Raw genomic sequence first — 15,626 nt, 5'->3', positions numbered from 1 at the left:
CATAAACTCCAGCCACTGCTGCTCTGCTGTCTTTCCCGCCAGTGTCTCTTTCCAGTCAACTTTGGCCAGTTCCTCTCTCATGCCACTGTAATTTCCTTTACTCCACTGAAACACCGACACATCAGATTTCGGCTTCTCTTTTTCTAATTTCACAGTGAACTCAGTCATGTTATGATCACTGCCTCCTAAGGGTTCCTTCACCTCAATCTCTCCAATCACCTCCAGTTCATTACACAATACCCAATCCAGTACAGCCGATCCCCTAGTGGGCTCAACAACAAGCTGTTCTAAAAAGCCATCTCGCAGACATTCTACAAATTCTCTCTCGAGATCCAGTGCCGACCTGATTTTTCCAATCTACTCACATGTTAAAATCCCCCACAATTATCATAACACTGCCCTTCTGACAAGCCTTTTCTATTTCCAGTTGTAATTTGTAGTCCCCATCCCTGCAGCCGTTTGGAGGCCTACAAATAACTGCCATCAGGGTCCTTTTACCCCTGCTATTCCTTAGTTCAACCCATAAAGATTCTGCACCTTCCGATCCTATATCACCTCTTTCTAATGATTTAATATCATTTCTTACCAATGAAGCCACGCCTCCCCCTCTGCTTACCTTCCTATCCTTCCGATACACCGTGTATCCTTGGACGTTCAGCTCCCAGAGACATGCATCCTTCAGCCAGGTCTCAGTGATGGCCACAATATCATACCTGCCAATCTGTAGCTGTACAACAAGATCATCCACTTTATTCCTTATGCTGCGTGCATTTAAGTACAACACCTTAAGACCAGTATTTGATACTTTTTGCTTTGATTTCACTGCAACTCATCCTAATGGCTACACATTTGCCCCATCACCTGCCTGTCTTTCCTGACATCTTTACTGCTCACTATCTTAGATTTATTTCTGTTTTCCTCTTCCTCCACTCTATCATTCCGGTTCCCATCCCCCTGCCAAATTAGTTTAAACCCTCCCTAACAGCTCTATTAAACTTTCCTGCCAGGATATTGGTCCCCTTCGGGTTCAGGTGTAACCTGTCCTTTTTGAACAGGTCATACTTTCCCCAGAAGAGATCCCAATTATCCAAGAATCTGAAGCCCTGCCCCTTACACCAGTCTCTCAGCCAGGCATTCATCTGCCTGATCCGACTACTCTTGCCCTCGCTAGCACGTGGCACAGGTAGCAATCCCGAGATTACTGCCCTGGAGGTCCTGCTTCTCAGCTTTCTTCCTAACTCCTGGAAATCTCTCTTATGTCATTGGTACCAACATGTACCAAGACAACTGGCTGTTCACCCTCCCCCTTTAGAATATTCAGGACCTGATCCGAGACATCCCGTACCCTGGCACCTGGGAGGCATCACACCATGCCGGTATCTCCGTCAGGCTCACAGAATCTCCTGTCTGTTCCCCTGACTATGGAATCCCCCACGACTACCGCATTTCTCTTCTCCCTCCCTCTCCTGCACAACAGCGCCAGGCTCAGTGCCAGAGACCCGGTCACCGTGGGCGTCCCCTGTCAGGTCATCCCCCTCAACAGCATCCAGAACAAGAGAATGGTGAAACAAGAAAAGAGAATTTTATTGAATGGTGGAGCGAGCACAGGAAGCTGAACAACCTACCCCTACTTCTTATGTTGGGCAAAAACTAAGCCATTCCATCTCTGTTCAGGGTTCTGCCATCTAGTCTGGGGGTCAATATTGATGATCAAAGATCAATCAATAGTCCAGAAATTGAAGGCTTGGACCCAGTCTTGGAGTTACCGGGCTGTCCATGTGTGTGGGTGGACGGGATGGAGGAAAGGGGCTTGTTTTGTTGCTTGCTGTGTTCGGTGTTGTTCTGCAAGCATTGTGGGCATGCTACATTGGTGCTGGGATGTGTGGTGACACTTGTGGGCTGCCTGCACATTCCTACGTTGTGTTGAGTTTGAGTTCTGTCAGGGCTAGTCAGCTTCTGTGGGCCAAAGTCTGAAATTTAGAGGTTAGGTAAAGTGATGGCCCTGATATCAAAGCAGCATTTAATTCAGTGTATGGTGTCAAGCAGTTTCAATAAAATTGAAGTCAGTGAGAATCAAAGAGGAAGCTCTTTATTAGATGGAGGAACACCTCGCACAGTGGAAGGTGATTCTGATTGCTGGAGGCTAATCACTTCACTCCAAAGACGACACCACAGCAGTATCTCAGCACTTGTTTCATCAACATCCTTTCATCATCAGGTATGGATGTTCAGTGATGAATATATAACATACAATTGCATTTGTATTTCCTTAGATCTCGAAGCTCTCAATATCTGCATGCAACAGCCCCTGGACAACATCCAAGAATGGCTGCCAATACATGTCAATTAAGTGCTAGATAATGCCCATTTCCAAACACCAAGAGAATTTAAGTACCTCCCCAAAACATTTAATAAAATTACTTTCATCATTTTCTCCACCATAAGCATTCCAGGGATCATACTGATGAGATGTGACTGCATCCTGTCATATAAATACTGTGATCACTACCAGGTGATAGAGTGATCTGCAGTGCGGCTCCTACCTTCACAGAGCCCTTCCTTTCTCTACGAGACACAAAAGAGCATGGTTGAACACCTTCCACAGAACAAATGCAGCTCCAATAATCGAGAGGTGAACATAATCAAAGGAAAAGCCAAACCAGATCCCAAAATTTCAATTCCCTCCCCCTCCCAAACCTAGCACTTCTATTACAGAGGACTAGGTCAGCAGGTGATGTGTCTATAACTTTATTAAGTCACACAGTATCCCGACTTGGAAATATCCTTCATTGGGTCTAAATTCAGAAGCCCTTCAGTCAAGAATCCAGTCCCTACTGCCCTCTCCAGGGGAATTTGCGATGAATAATTAAGTAACGGCCTTTCTGTGATGCCCTCAGCCTGCAAACAAATTAAAAAAAGAGTAAGAGTGATTATCTGACCATAAAATAAGAATAGAGATTTCAAAGCTGAAGGACAATGCATCAAATCAAAGCTTTCTACTCTGATCCTGCTGTCCCGCTAAACCTTTTAGTCTTTTACTTAAACCATTGACTTAGTGGGGTAACTGACGTAGCTTAAATCCATGTTTACTTAGATCCGTAGTCCCAATGTTTTACAATGTGTGTACATCAGCTATTTGTAAGCAAACAGGGATTGTCCTTGATCTCTGTCCAGATGTAAAAGTGACAAGTTTTATTTTTAGATTTTTAAAGGGAAGCAATACAAAAACAACCTACCTCTGGACTAGTGAGGACATCGGTTTATGCTTTCAATCTACAATAAAAAAGTTATTTTTATTACATATTTAAAGTTAGAAATAATAGATCCAAGAGAAAAAATACACTTCACACAAGACAGCCAGATTTCAGCCCTGGCGATATTTTAATGGGAAATACTGAACTACAAGTCAAGTGTACAACTTCTGTATAGAAATCACACGTGGGTGGCTAAAGATCACAGTACAGAATACAAAAAGCAATATATATGCATTGTACAAGCTGGCTTAAAAGCCCTGCCTCTTATACTTTACAAAGTGAAAATAGAGAGGTTGCTGGGGCAAACTGTACAAATCAACTCTGACATTGTCTGACCACAATGTCAGTGAGCACAGTGGCTATCTGAACAGATGCAACATTTTCAATGGACAATTGGAGGTTAACATTGACACCCGGGTGAGTGGTTGAGCAGAAACTAATTATAGGATTTTACAGCTGCCATTAGCCAAATCTTGCCTGATTAGATTGGCTCTTTTAATACTTGCCAAACCACTACTCGGTTTGTCTTGGGGAGCAAAAGCTGTTAATCCACATCAGTGGACAGAAGACAGGAGAAAATAATTTACCTGATTTACCAAAAAATCTGTAAAATGACATATCTACTTATATGGATCAACTTCATCCAATTACCAGTTTGCTGTTGTCAATAACAGAATTTTCAGTTGCACGGCTAATTGAGAGAGAGAGCAGTAATAATTCCAAAATATTCTGGAACAGTTGCTTATAAAAATTGAAACTCACAAGATGTATGGCTGCTCATCAAAAAAAATCTCAAAATTTAAAAAAAATCCTGTTTTATCAAGTAAAAATAACCTTAAAATAAGATGAAGTCAGAAGTTGGAGGAGCTGTGGGAGGGAAAAGTTATTATTAAATGTATAAAACTGATTTGCAGAGGCATCATAATTAACAGTCATGTGTTTCAGACATTACAGAGCACTTTCAACATACGACAGACAGCAGTGAATGTTTTAGCCAATCAGATTTAAGGCTCATAGAAAGTCTTTCAAATTTCTACTAGCTCTTTTTTTGAGACATGTTTAAAAAACACCTGATGTGTTTCATCGTCTTCCAATAGTATCAACTGTGTTAGTAAGAGGCATCAAAAACTACACTCAAAATGCTTCAAAAATGTTCAAAATAAAATGCCCAAAGCACCTTCACTGTAATTTGTAAAAAAAAAAGCAGCACAAAAGCTTAGGACTGTGCCAACTGCAACTGAATTATTAATTAATGACAAACATCTGGAAAGAATATCTGGACACTACAGTATGAAGAAAAATTGACTGGTCAGCTGTCACATTAGAAAATTAGTCAACCACTTGCTCATTAACATCTTCTAATACCTGAAACTACTATTCCATGGGGTCAAATACTGTATAAAACTGGAACCAGCAGTCTATCAGACTTCCAAAAGGAAGTAAATTGTGTTTGGAAGACTAAGGCAGGTATTTTTTTTTTTAAAAAAGGTCTTAGGTAAGTTACCCTCAGAGACCCAGAGTTCAATGTTTCCAAAAAGAAAGAAGTGGTGGGACAGTTCAAATAACGTCTGCCATGAAGTTTGGTCCAGTTGTTATAGACGAGCAAACGAATTAAACTCAAAACAAAAAAAAGGCCAAAATGCACAATGTAATGGCATGCTGCACAGGAACACTTAATGATGCAAGTGTTCTGTGCATGAAGAAATAATTTTTTTCACTAACAGAAAAAAACATGTAAAGAAAGCTACAATTACTCTGAAATCCCTTTGGTAAAAACTTTAATAATGGTGCCTCATTTTTCCATATCAACTAACTTCAAGCCACCTCATACTATGATACACAATAAGCTAGTAAGTGATGCTAGCACATTGATGCAGATTGTTTCTCTTTCTTTTAAAAAAGGTCTGTTGACAATATGTACAGAGTATTTACAAAAAGATAGCAGTGTTTAATTTTTTGTAGGAGCTGGTGTATGGCATTGGACAAGATGCCACAACATGGGCACACTGAACAAGAGGAGGACCCGTTGTGTGAGTTAGTCACGGCCCCTTGAATAACGCACTGTATTTCACCCTGTATTTGTTGATTTTCATGAAGTGCAGTGTTTCTTTTTCACAGGTGGTTGTGCAAGGCACCATGCCTTCCAATCCCTCGCCCATTAACCACTTGCTGGTTTCGGCAGCCATTTCACGAGTCACGTGCTCCTTGCTCCATTTATCCACCCAGGCCTGAAACCGCTGATGTAGCCGTGTGCTGACTCGCTCATGAGACTAAATTTAAGGGAAAAAAACGTAAAAGAGCCATCAACAATACTTACTGAATTTACAGAATCACACAAGGAAAAGTGTTTCATGAGACTTGCCAAGATTTTCCATGATTAAAATAAGGTGCTTTTCTGCACTTTGCTTGGGTGATGGTGGGGGTGAACAAGTGGCCAATAAACAGCTTTGGCCTGTCATTTCCCATATTTTGAATGGGAAAAGCAGAGAATGCGTGAAGGGCCAAATAGCCTATTTTTACTTCTACTTTTTATGTCATGTCCAACCCAGGGAACCTTACCACATGCTCATCAGAAGCAAGGAAGGAACATTCAAGCAGCGGCAATGGTAAGAAAATATTAGGCACCCGATAAAAGGTCATTATCCCTGAATTTCCATTAGGCCTTTTATACACCAAATTCTAAACACCCGGAGTATCATGCTTTTTGTATCCTCATAAGATGCAATTTTTAAAGCGTTTGTAAAGAGAGTATACTAACCTGACGAGCCCGAAGCAGTGCAGTCCTTCTGTACATGTAGTCTTCTGATTTGAAGACATACACCATCTTGTATGAATTGAGTTTAAAATTGCACTGTGCTTTATCGTAATTCTCGGCATTCTCTATAGATTTCTTATTGCTGCAGTCCTTCCCTTCTTTTTCTTGTTGCTCCCGACCCCGTTGGCACTTGCGAATTCGACGTAGATTCCTAAAAAAGAAAACACAATGTATGGATTTGTCTTTTAGATAACGGCAATTAAATACAAAAATACTGCAAGAGCAGAAATCTATAGGAAACATCAGGTAAATCAGGCACAAACTTTTTTTTAATATATTCCCCTCAATAATCTCTAACTCTATCCTCCTAAAAACATTTCTCAGTTTTAGTTAAGGTCAATAATTTCATATTTTGGTAGGGAATGATTCTTGAAGAGTACTTTAACTCTGCTTAGACCTTTCACATTTTCCAGGTGAGAAGTCTGAATCCTCATTCTTAAGTTCTTGCCTTCTTGTTCATTGATAATGATGGTGGCCATTTATCAACATTGTTCAGTATTTGATTTGTCTTACAATTTACTGCTGATTGAGGAAAATAATTGAAAAGATATTTGATTCTGTAAGTAACAGGGCTTCATTAAATAGAGAATCATGTCCTTATACGGTTTCATTCATGGGCATTATCCACGACAATAATTATTGGGATATTTGGGAGAAGTGGTAGAGGAAAGACTAATTGAAAGGACACAATAAAAGGTTGATCAAGTGATGTGTGCAAGGTGTGCATATAAAGCTCTTTCAGATTTCTAGAGTTTTTTTTTTACAGGGGATTGCATTGTGACTGGTTGCATCACAATCTTACACGGAGGGTCTAATGCACAGAACTGCAAGAAGATGCAGATTGCAGCAGACTCACTCAGCTCCAGCACGTGCACATCTTCCCCATCATTAAGGGCATCTTCAAGAGGCGGTACCTCAGGAAGTTGGAACCCATCACAGAGGATCCTCACCATCCGGGACATGCCCTCTTCTCCAATACTGCCAAAGGGGAGGAGGTATAGGATCCGGAAGACATGTGCTCAACGACTCAGAAAGAGCTTCTCCCCCCTTCTGCCATCAGATTTCTGACTGGCCCATGAACTCGTGAACACTACTTCGTTATTCCTGTACTATTTATTTTTGTAGTTTTATGTTTTAGGACTGTACTGCTGCCAGAAAATAACAAATTTCTTGACATTTAAGTCAGTGATAATAAATCTGATTCTGAAAATAAAGAATGATGAATTAAGAGATCTGTGATGAACTGGAAGTAGAAGAAAGCCGACATGGCTACCTCAGAAGGATTTTCTCTTTCCATGCTAATACCATGGGGCAATAGCCCCATTGAAAATAATTTATTTAACATTTCAAACGTACATGTGTGCAAGCCATTGCAGTTAATTGACTGAAAATCTAGTAAAACTTTTCAGATTTATATTAACTTATGCATCATACATTGAAACACAATGACATGTGCTATTTGTGTTAACAACCAACACAGCCTGCAAGTGTTGGCACACACTCAGGCACCAACACAGCATGCTCAAAAGCAGCCTATAATTTCTTCTCATTTATCTTTATTTTTGCTTTTCAGTTATGTTTCCCTCAATTGAACAGTAGGTCATTCAGTCGACACTACCAATCAATTAGACTGTGACCGATTTGCACCTCAACTCCATTCACAAATCTTCACTCAACTATGAAAAAGACCTCATTGAAAATTCCATTCTTTTGTGGGAGAGACTTCTCCATTACTCTTCAATATATTTTTTAAAGTTCATTCCTACGTTTGTCAGTTCTAAATTTACAATGGGTTATGTTATTCTACATTTCTCTAACAGAGGAAATAACTTACTTTTATCTACTCCAGAAATACAATTATCCATGTTAATAATTTCAATTAGACAATCAAAGGATTACTCAGCAAGTTTAGACTATCTATCCAAATAATTTAATCTTTGCTAAACCTGGAGTTGAAATTACATTATGTGAGGTAAGTGGAAAGGTACAAAACAGTTAATTTCTGTACAAGAATATCAAAATCCCTTTGTTCCCCTGTAGTTCTTGATTTTAAAGGTCACCATTTCACACTTCCAAATCAATCTCTTTGTGACCCATTTGAGAATTGCTCCAGTCTGTCTATTTACAGTTCATCTTAATAGCATTCAAAAATGTGAGACATACAACTCATAATTTCCTCATCTGTTGTTAAATTACCTAAAGGCCAAAGCTTCAGTAGATTCCCAGAAACAGAACTTATCAGCATAAATGACTTTTTTTTCTGATTCTTGTCACCTGTTGCAACAACCTAGGGGTGCCTCTGATTGCATCCATTCATGTTTTCTAGCAAGCTCTTGAACAAAATGCTCTTACTTTATTTCATCAAATGCACAGGCACACCATCTCTACCTTGTTAGTATCCTTAAGACAATGCAGCTAGATTAACTACACAACCCCTGTTCACAAATCCAAATGGACTCCCCTGATCAGTTTCTACTTGTTTATCTACCACTTTGCTCTGACACCAGTTGCAAGATTACCAGAATCAATTTTTTTTAAATCCCCTTGAAAAGATGCAATGGTCCTAAAAATACTGGGATTCAGCAGGTATGAGAAACATTAAATGAGGAGAGGTTAGAATAGGTAAGACTATTCTCCTTGCCACCAGTAAAAATTAAGAGAACTTTTTCCCCATTCCAAAACTGCCATATGAAATAATATCTTAAAAAAATGGTAGAAGGGAACTGAATAGGTACAGGAAGATGAAGAATTTAAGAGTTGCATACAAACGGAGGTGTGTGGACAAGGCACAAATAATCAGTAGGAGAAGGAAAAATTGTGCCCTCCTCCTACCCTTCAAATTTCCAAACTCTGTCTCTTAATAGAGAAAACATAAACCCAAAGTTCACTAACTATGTTAGTACTTAATCTACAATGCACCAAAACCTTACCTTGGCAGGAACACAGGTTTCTGTGCTAGATGTTCCCGTAGTTCAGGAGAGGTAGAATCTGAATTCATATAACGATCCAAAAAGTCTGACCAGCGCTGCAGATACATAGATGTTATTCAAAAATTATCAGTCAATCAGTCAACATAGGTGGACAGATTATTAATAACTTATTTTCTACCCAAGTTGAAGTTTAAATTCCACATATTCTTATAAATTCCTTCCTACTTTGATAGGCAATGGGGGGGGGGAATTATTTGAGGTATACTGTTCCTGATTAAAGTAAAATTTCATCTCATGACAAGATTTTTCCCATTGCTGCTGAGTCACCTTGATACTTTGAGCTTCTGTTCTACCAAGATGATACCTTACACAGTGCTTGAAAACAGATGTTGAGTCTAAATTACACTATGGTGAAGTTAAAGATTAGCTTTGTCACATGTACATCGAAACATACAGTGAAATGTGTCATTTGTGTGATGACCAACACAGTCTGAGGATGTGCTGGGGGCTGCTTGCAAGTGTCACCATGCTTCTAGCGCCAATATAGCATGCCCACAAACTTACTAACCCTAACCTGTACTGTATGGCCTTGGATTGAGGGAGGACACTGGAGCACCCTGAGGAAACCTAAGTAGTCACAGAGAGAGAACATACATATTCCTTATGGACAGATTCAGAATTGAAACCAAGTCGCTGATGCTGTAACAGTGTTGCACTAACTGCGTAACCACACAGCAACAAACCAAAACAGTATCTAACTAAACGAAATATCTATCAAATTAACTTTTCTCAGGCTTCCAACTGGGTGCAGGTATCAATTATAACTGACGTTCGATGTCAAACTCTGACATCTTTATCAGGGATGATGCCTGGGCATGTCTAATCCAGTGGTATTTATACCCCCATAGTCTGTCCCTCCTGATTGGTTAGTCCTCGTCCAATCAGATTTCTATTTTCCCACCTTGTTTATAATCAAATTCCAGTTCTAACTTAGAGTGAGACCTTCGTCTTTGTTAAAATTCTTTTCCTCTATGGCTTCCTTTACCAGGCGGTCCCGAAAACCATTGGCGCGACACAATAGTTTTGTGCTGTCGACATTAATCCTATGGCCATTGCAAATGCAGTGTTCTGCTACCGCTGATTTCTGTCATTTACAACCCAGTACCAATTTCTGTATTATAAAATTGACTTTCATTTTAATATACCTACCAGGCTGGCTAATGTGCAACTGAAGAACCACACAGTTGTAAATAATTGCTAAGGAAAGGTCTAGCAAAACAAAGCATAACCATTCATGGGATTCTGCAAGCTATCAATAAGAGAATTGTCAACCACCCCAATCTGTGGTCTCATAGCCCAACAGAATCCTCATCTCAGTAGTCATCAAATAGACGACCAATTCTGATTCAATTCATAAAGCATTACAAGTGTGCAAGGAGCATGGAATAAGATACTGAGTAAAGTATACCAAATAGGAAAGGTGTAGGCCATTGGCAGAGCCAAGGTGCCTTACAATTGACAACAACTTGACCACTTGGTAATTATCAACAAGAAACACCATGGACAACTATCCTTCAGACGCTACCTACATCAATGCAAAAACTATGTGCTTGTTAACATTTTATAAATGAACAATTCTACAAAGCCTCATCTAATTGTGTTGGGTACGTGGCCAAGTGGTTAAGGTGTTCGTCTAGTGATCTGAAGGTTGCTAGTTCGAACCTCAGCTGTGGCAGCGTGTTTGTGTCCTTGAGCAAGGCACTTAACCATACATTGCTCTAGTGTCTGTGCGAGGAGTGGCACCCCACACAGACTTCCAATCTGCGCCTTGTAAGGCATGAAAATGCCCGACGCAGGCCTCTTATGGTCTGAGTCGATGTTCCTTCCTTCCTTCATCTAATGGTGGCCATTATCACAGATTCAGCTTTTTCTGTATAACCCTGAGAAACATTTAAGAGCATAGGCCAGAACCAAGACAAAAACCTATGTTGTTGATGAGGCACACCAAGTTGTTTCTAAATAGCCAACATACAGACATCTTTACTCAACAATGTGAAAGACTTCAATTGTACAGCATATTTACAAAAAATAAGTTATGCCTATTTGGCCAAATACCTGTTGAAGAGTCATTGAGCTGATGTATTGACTTCAGAGTTTAGAATCATAGAATCTTACAGCATAGAAACAGGGGCCATTCCATTGAACTGGAACACGCTGACCAAAATGCCCATCCAAGATAATCCCAATTGCCTGTGTTTGGCCCATATCCTTCAAAGCTTTTCCTATCCATGTACCTGTATGACCTGCCTCAACTACTTCCTCTGACAACTCATCCCATGTACATACTATTAGGGAGTATTCTGGAATGATGTGAGTACAGCAGACATTAATTCACACAAGAACCTGTCTTCAGCTATTATTGTAAATGGCAAGCAATAAAGTGAAGTTAAATTGGCCCAATGGTAACTATGAGATATTTATAGTCAAATGTTAAGACAATGGTGTTGTGTTAATTGTGCTGCATCAACTATAGGTTTAAGTAATTTGTACTTTCGTAAATAAACTCAGGTAAGTATCTCAGCCAAAGTATTTCAACATTCAGCGGTGTCTCCCACTGTTGGTTTTGCAATTCAAAGAAAATTATGGCAACCCAAAATATTGAAGTAAACAATGTCACTGTGAAACTGTATTGAATCACCTGTTACCATTGACCTTAAGGGTATAAAAATTTGATACACTTTCAGTTTGTGACACTCTAACAGCAATGTGTCTCTAAGAATGCCAGCTTGTTGTGCTATATATCACCAGCTTCAGTATCTCTCAGAGTGACTTTGATAATTGTCAGAACACAGACCATCCCCTGTGTGTAAAAGAAAGTTTCCCCTCAAGCTCCTATTAAATCTTTCCCCTTTCACCTTAAAATCAATTCCCTCTAGTCCTGATGAAGTCTTGGCCTGAAACATCAGTTGTTTATTCCTCTCCTTAGATGTTGTCTGACCTGCTGAGTTCCTCAGTGTTTTGTCTGTGTCCCTCTAGTTCTTAATTTCTTAAACCATTTTACCCATGGTTAGGGAATCAAAAGGATTGAGGTATCAAGGATTAGAGGGAATAATTTTTTAGGTGATAGGAAAAACTCTCAAAAACCTTGCATTCACTCTATCTATATCCCTCATGATTTTAGTCACCTCTGTAAGATCACCTTTCAAGTCTTTCTTCAAGTAAAAAAATGTCCCAGCCTTGTCCAACCTCTCCTTACAATTCAGTCCCTCAAGTCCTGAAAACATCCCTTGTAAATCTTTTTTGCACTTTTTCCAGTTTAAAACATCTTTCCCATAGCAAGGTGCCCAAGAGCAGCATCACCTGTATCTTACACAACTGCAACATAATCTTGCAACATCTATATTCTGTGCCCTGACTGATAAAGGACAGCCTGCCAAAAGCCTTCACCATCATTTCCATGTGCCTATATTCCAAGGTCCCTCTGTTCTACAACATTCTCCAGGGTCCTGCCATTTACTGTGAAAGTCCTATCTTGCTTTCCAAAACACAACACCTTACACTTATCTGAATTAAGCCATTCCTTGGCCCAGCCAATTAAGATCTGTATTTTTTGATATCTTTCTTCACTGTCAACAATACTACCTATTGGTGTGTTATCTGGAAAGTAGCTGCTTTCTAGCTTGCTGAGTGTCTCAGATTCACTGTACCTACTGTTTCCTGCTTCAATTAGTACCCATCAGCCTCTTCCAATTAGAAGTGACAGAAGGAATAATCAACATTGCCTTCAGGCAAATTGCACTCACCCACAGCAGGTCCATTAATGTTAGCTTCTGGTTCTACCAAAACGTTACAATCCTTATTGAAAAACAAGTACAAGAGCTTACTACCGGCGAAAACATTTTGACAATGAAGTCCTTGACATACAGTCTGGCACAAATAACCCCTTACAGAACTCAGGTTCTGTAGAAGCACAGTTTAAGGAAAACTCATTAAATAACAAGTTTCATTCATTCATTCATTATGTGCCATGTTGTATGTTGTGGGCGATCATGGTCTTAATCATGATTGTTATTGGCAAATGTTTCTATAGAAGTGGTTTGCCATTGCCGCCTTCTGGGCAAGTACCACTGAAATTACACCTGACCAAAAAAAGTAGACATGTTCAAAGACAGTCAATGCATCCTGAGGTTTCTGCTGATTCTCAAGGAGAACGTGTTTGGTTGATTTTTCTTAGCATTTCATCTATCATCCGAGTTATGTTTTCTCCATAAAAAAAATGAGGATGTACACTTATGATTCCACAATGGTCAGCTCTATTTTGAGTTCATTTGATTAAAGCTACTATCTGTGTAGTTTGCAGCTTTCGCTGACAAGGAGCATATGTCATTCATACCATCAAAGTGCCAAATAATAGGCAGCACGAAGAATTGGCCGGTCACTTCCCAATGTGGGTTTTCCCCGGGGACTCCGGTTACCTCCCACAGTCCAAAGATACCAGTTAGTTGGTTAATTGGTTATTGAAAACTGTCTTGTGATTAGGCCATGGTTGAATAGATGGTGGACCTGTTCCAAGCTGTGTCTAAAATCAATCACACTTCCATAATCTTCAATGGCATCACCATCAACAACTTCCACCATTGACACTAAAGAGGTCAACACTAGTAAAGCCTTTACAGTAACAACTATATTGATTTGGTGGTTATAAAAAAAAATCACCCCTGACCTCTAGAAACTTCTCCAAATCTACAATACTCATCAGGAACCTGACTAAATGTCCATCAATTGCCCATAAGTATTCAGCCATGAAATTTAATGTTAAATTGAGCCAAATGGTGCTATAAAAAATGAAGTTTGGCCAGTGCGGGTTTTTAAAATAGCAAATGTGCATCATACTACTACCTTTTAGGCATCTCAGTTCAGGATGATGTTTCCACTTCATTTCTGAAGTGGTTGAGGAGTCAATGTGGGACCTGCAGATTTCACTACATGTAGGGCCGGAGGTGCTTGGTGGAATTGAAACTGGTTTATTATTGTCACATGCACTGAGGTACAGTGAAAAGCTTGCCTTGCATTCTGTTCATACAGCTCAAATCATCATGCAGTGCATAGAGGTAGTAACAGATAAAACAGTAACAGAATGCAGAATAAAGTAACAGCTATAGAAGAAGTGCGATGCAGGTAGACAATAAGGTGCAAGACCTTAATGAATTAGATTGTGAGGTTAAAATCTATCTTATTGTACTAATGCACTGTTTTTTAATAGTGGAGTAGGAGCTGTTCTTGAGCCTGATGGTATGTGCTTTCAGGTCTAATAGGAGGAGGGGAGAAGAATGAATGTCTGGGTTGGATGGTGTCTTAGATTATCCTGGCAGCTTTACCAAGGCAGGAAGAAATACAGACAAAGTCCAAGGCAGGCTGTTTTCCGTGATATGTTGAGCTGTATCCTCAACTCTCTGCAGTTTCTTGCAGTCACAAACACAACAGTTGCCATACCAAGCCATGATGCATCCATAGAGGATCCATAGAAATGGTGCATCAATAAAAACTGGTAAGGGTCAACAGGATATGCCAAATTTTAGACTCCTGATGAGCTTTCTCAGCTGGACCAGGATAGGCTACTAATGATGTTCACTCCAAAGAACTTGAAACTCTCAAAGCTCTCAACCCAAGTACCATTGATGTAGACAGGTGCACGTGCACCAACCCCTTCCCCTCCATAACCTTCCTGAAATCAACAACCAGCACTTTTGTTTTGCTGACTTTGAAGGAACAGCTGTTATCACAAAACCATTTTACTAAAGCTCTCTATCTTCTTCCTGTATTCCGACCTATCATTATTTGAGATATGGTCCACTACGGTGGTATCATCTGCAAATGTGTACATGAAGCCAGAGCAGAATCTCACCACACTATCAGCAAACAACAGGAATTCTGTCCTGATGAAGGGTCTCGGCCTGAAACGTCGACTGTACCTCTTCCTAGAGATGCTGCCTGGCCTGCTGCGTTCACCAGCAACTTCGATGTGTGTTGCACACTATCAGCAAGTAGAGTAGGGGGCTGAGGATGCAACCTTGTGGAGCACCAGTGTTGAGAATACTCCAGAGATGAGTATAGGGCCAGGGAGTAGCAAGGCTATCTGGGATACTCAGGAGGTAGTGCACTCCTTTTGGTCATTTACCTTGGACCTCAGTGTACCTGATGCATGGCTTCAAAGCTCTCAGCACTAATCCAAATGTCCCTTTTTCCTTTGAGTGAACATTGACTAGGGCTTTCCACAAGTCAATGGAGTTGTTTTGTTATATTTCAAGGTAGTTTTGGATCTTCTCACACAATTTCTTCAGTCCAGTCAGTAACCAGTTATACGACAGAACTTGGAATTAAGTGTGTGCCATGGAAGTTGGATATCAAGTATAAATGAGGGAAAAATGCTTTTCCCAGAGAAAAGTGAATCTGTGGAATTCTCTGTCCAGAGAAAAAGTAGAGGCTACCTTATTAAATATATTTAAGACACACTCAGATAGATTTTTGCTAGCAGGGGAATTAAGGATTATGGGGAAAAGGCAGGCAGTCAGAGCTGGGTCCACAGGCAAACCAGTCATGATCTTATTGACGGGCCAGATGGCGAGC

The 15,626-nt window shown here is 40.1% G+C and overlaps 1 protein-coding gene across 4 annotated transcripts in view; it reads right to left on the bottom strand.

Moving 5' to 3' along the window:
* Nucleotides 1–2,172: 2,172 nt before the first annotated feature.
* Nucleotides 2,173–15,626, bottom strand: part of sin3aa (SIN3 transcription regulator family member Aa) — a 143,307-nt gene continuing 129,853 nt past the window's right edge. For all 4 annotated transcript variants that reach the window (XM_072282287.1, XM_072282290.1, XM_072282289.1 and 1 more), the window contains 4 exons: nt 9,000–9,094; nt 6,013–6,220; nt 3,237–5,524; nt 2,173–2,898 (listed from right to left, as the gene is read on the bottom strand). In XM_072282287.1, coding sequence (XP_072138388.1) covers nt 5,294–5,524; nt 6,013–6,220; nt 9,000–9,094 — 534 coding nt within the window. In that variant the 3' untranslated portion in view covers nt 2,173–2,898; nt 3,237–5,293. The remainder of the gene's footprint in view (nt 2,899–3,236; nt 5,525–6,012; nt 6,221–8,999; nt 9,095–15,626) is intronic.

Source organism: Mobula birostris, chromosome 18 (assembly GCF_030028105.1).
Source record: "Mobula birostris isolate sMobBir1 chromosome 18, sMobBir1.hap1, whole genome shotgun sequence".
In the NCBI taxonomy this organism is placed as follows: Eukaryota; Metazoa; Chordata; class Chondrichthyes; order Myliobatiformes; family Myliobatidae; genus Mobula; species Mobula birostris.
The sequence above is the reverse complement of the archived record's forward strand: the minus strand, read 5'-3'. Positions and strand labels throughout refer to the sequence as shown.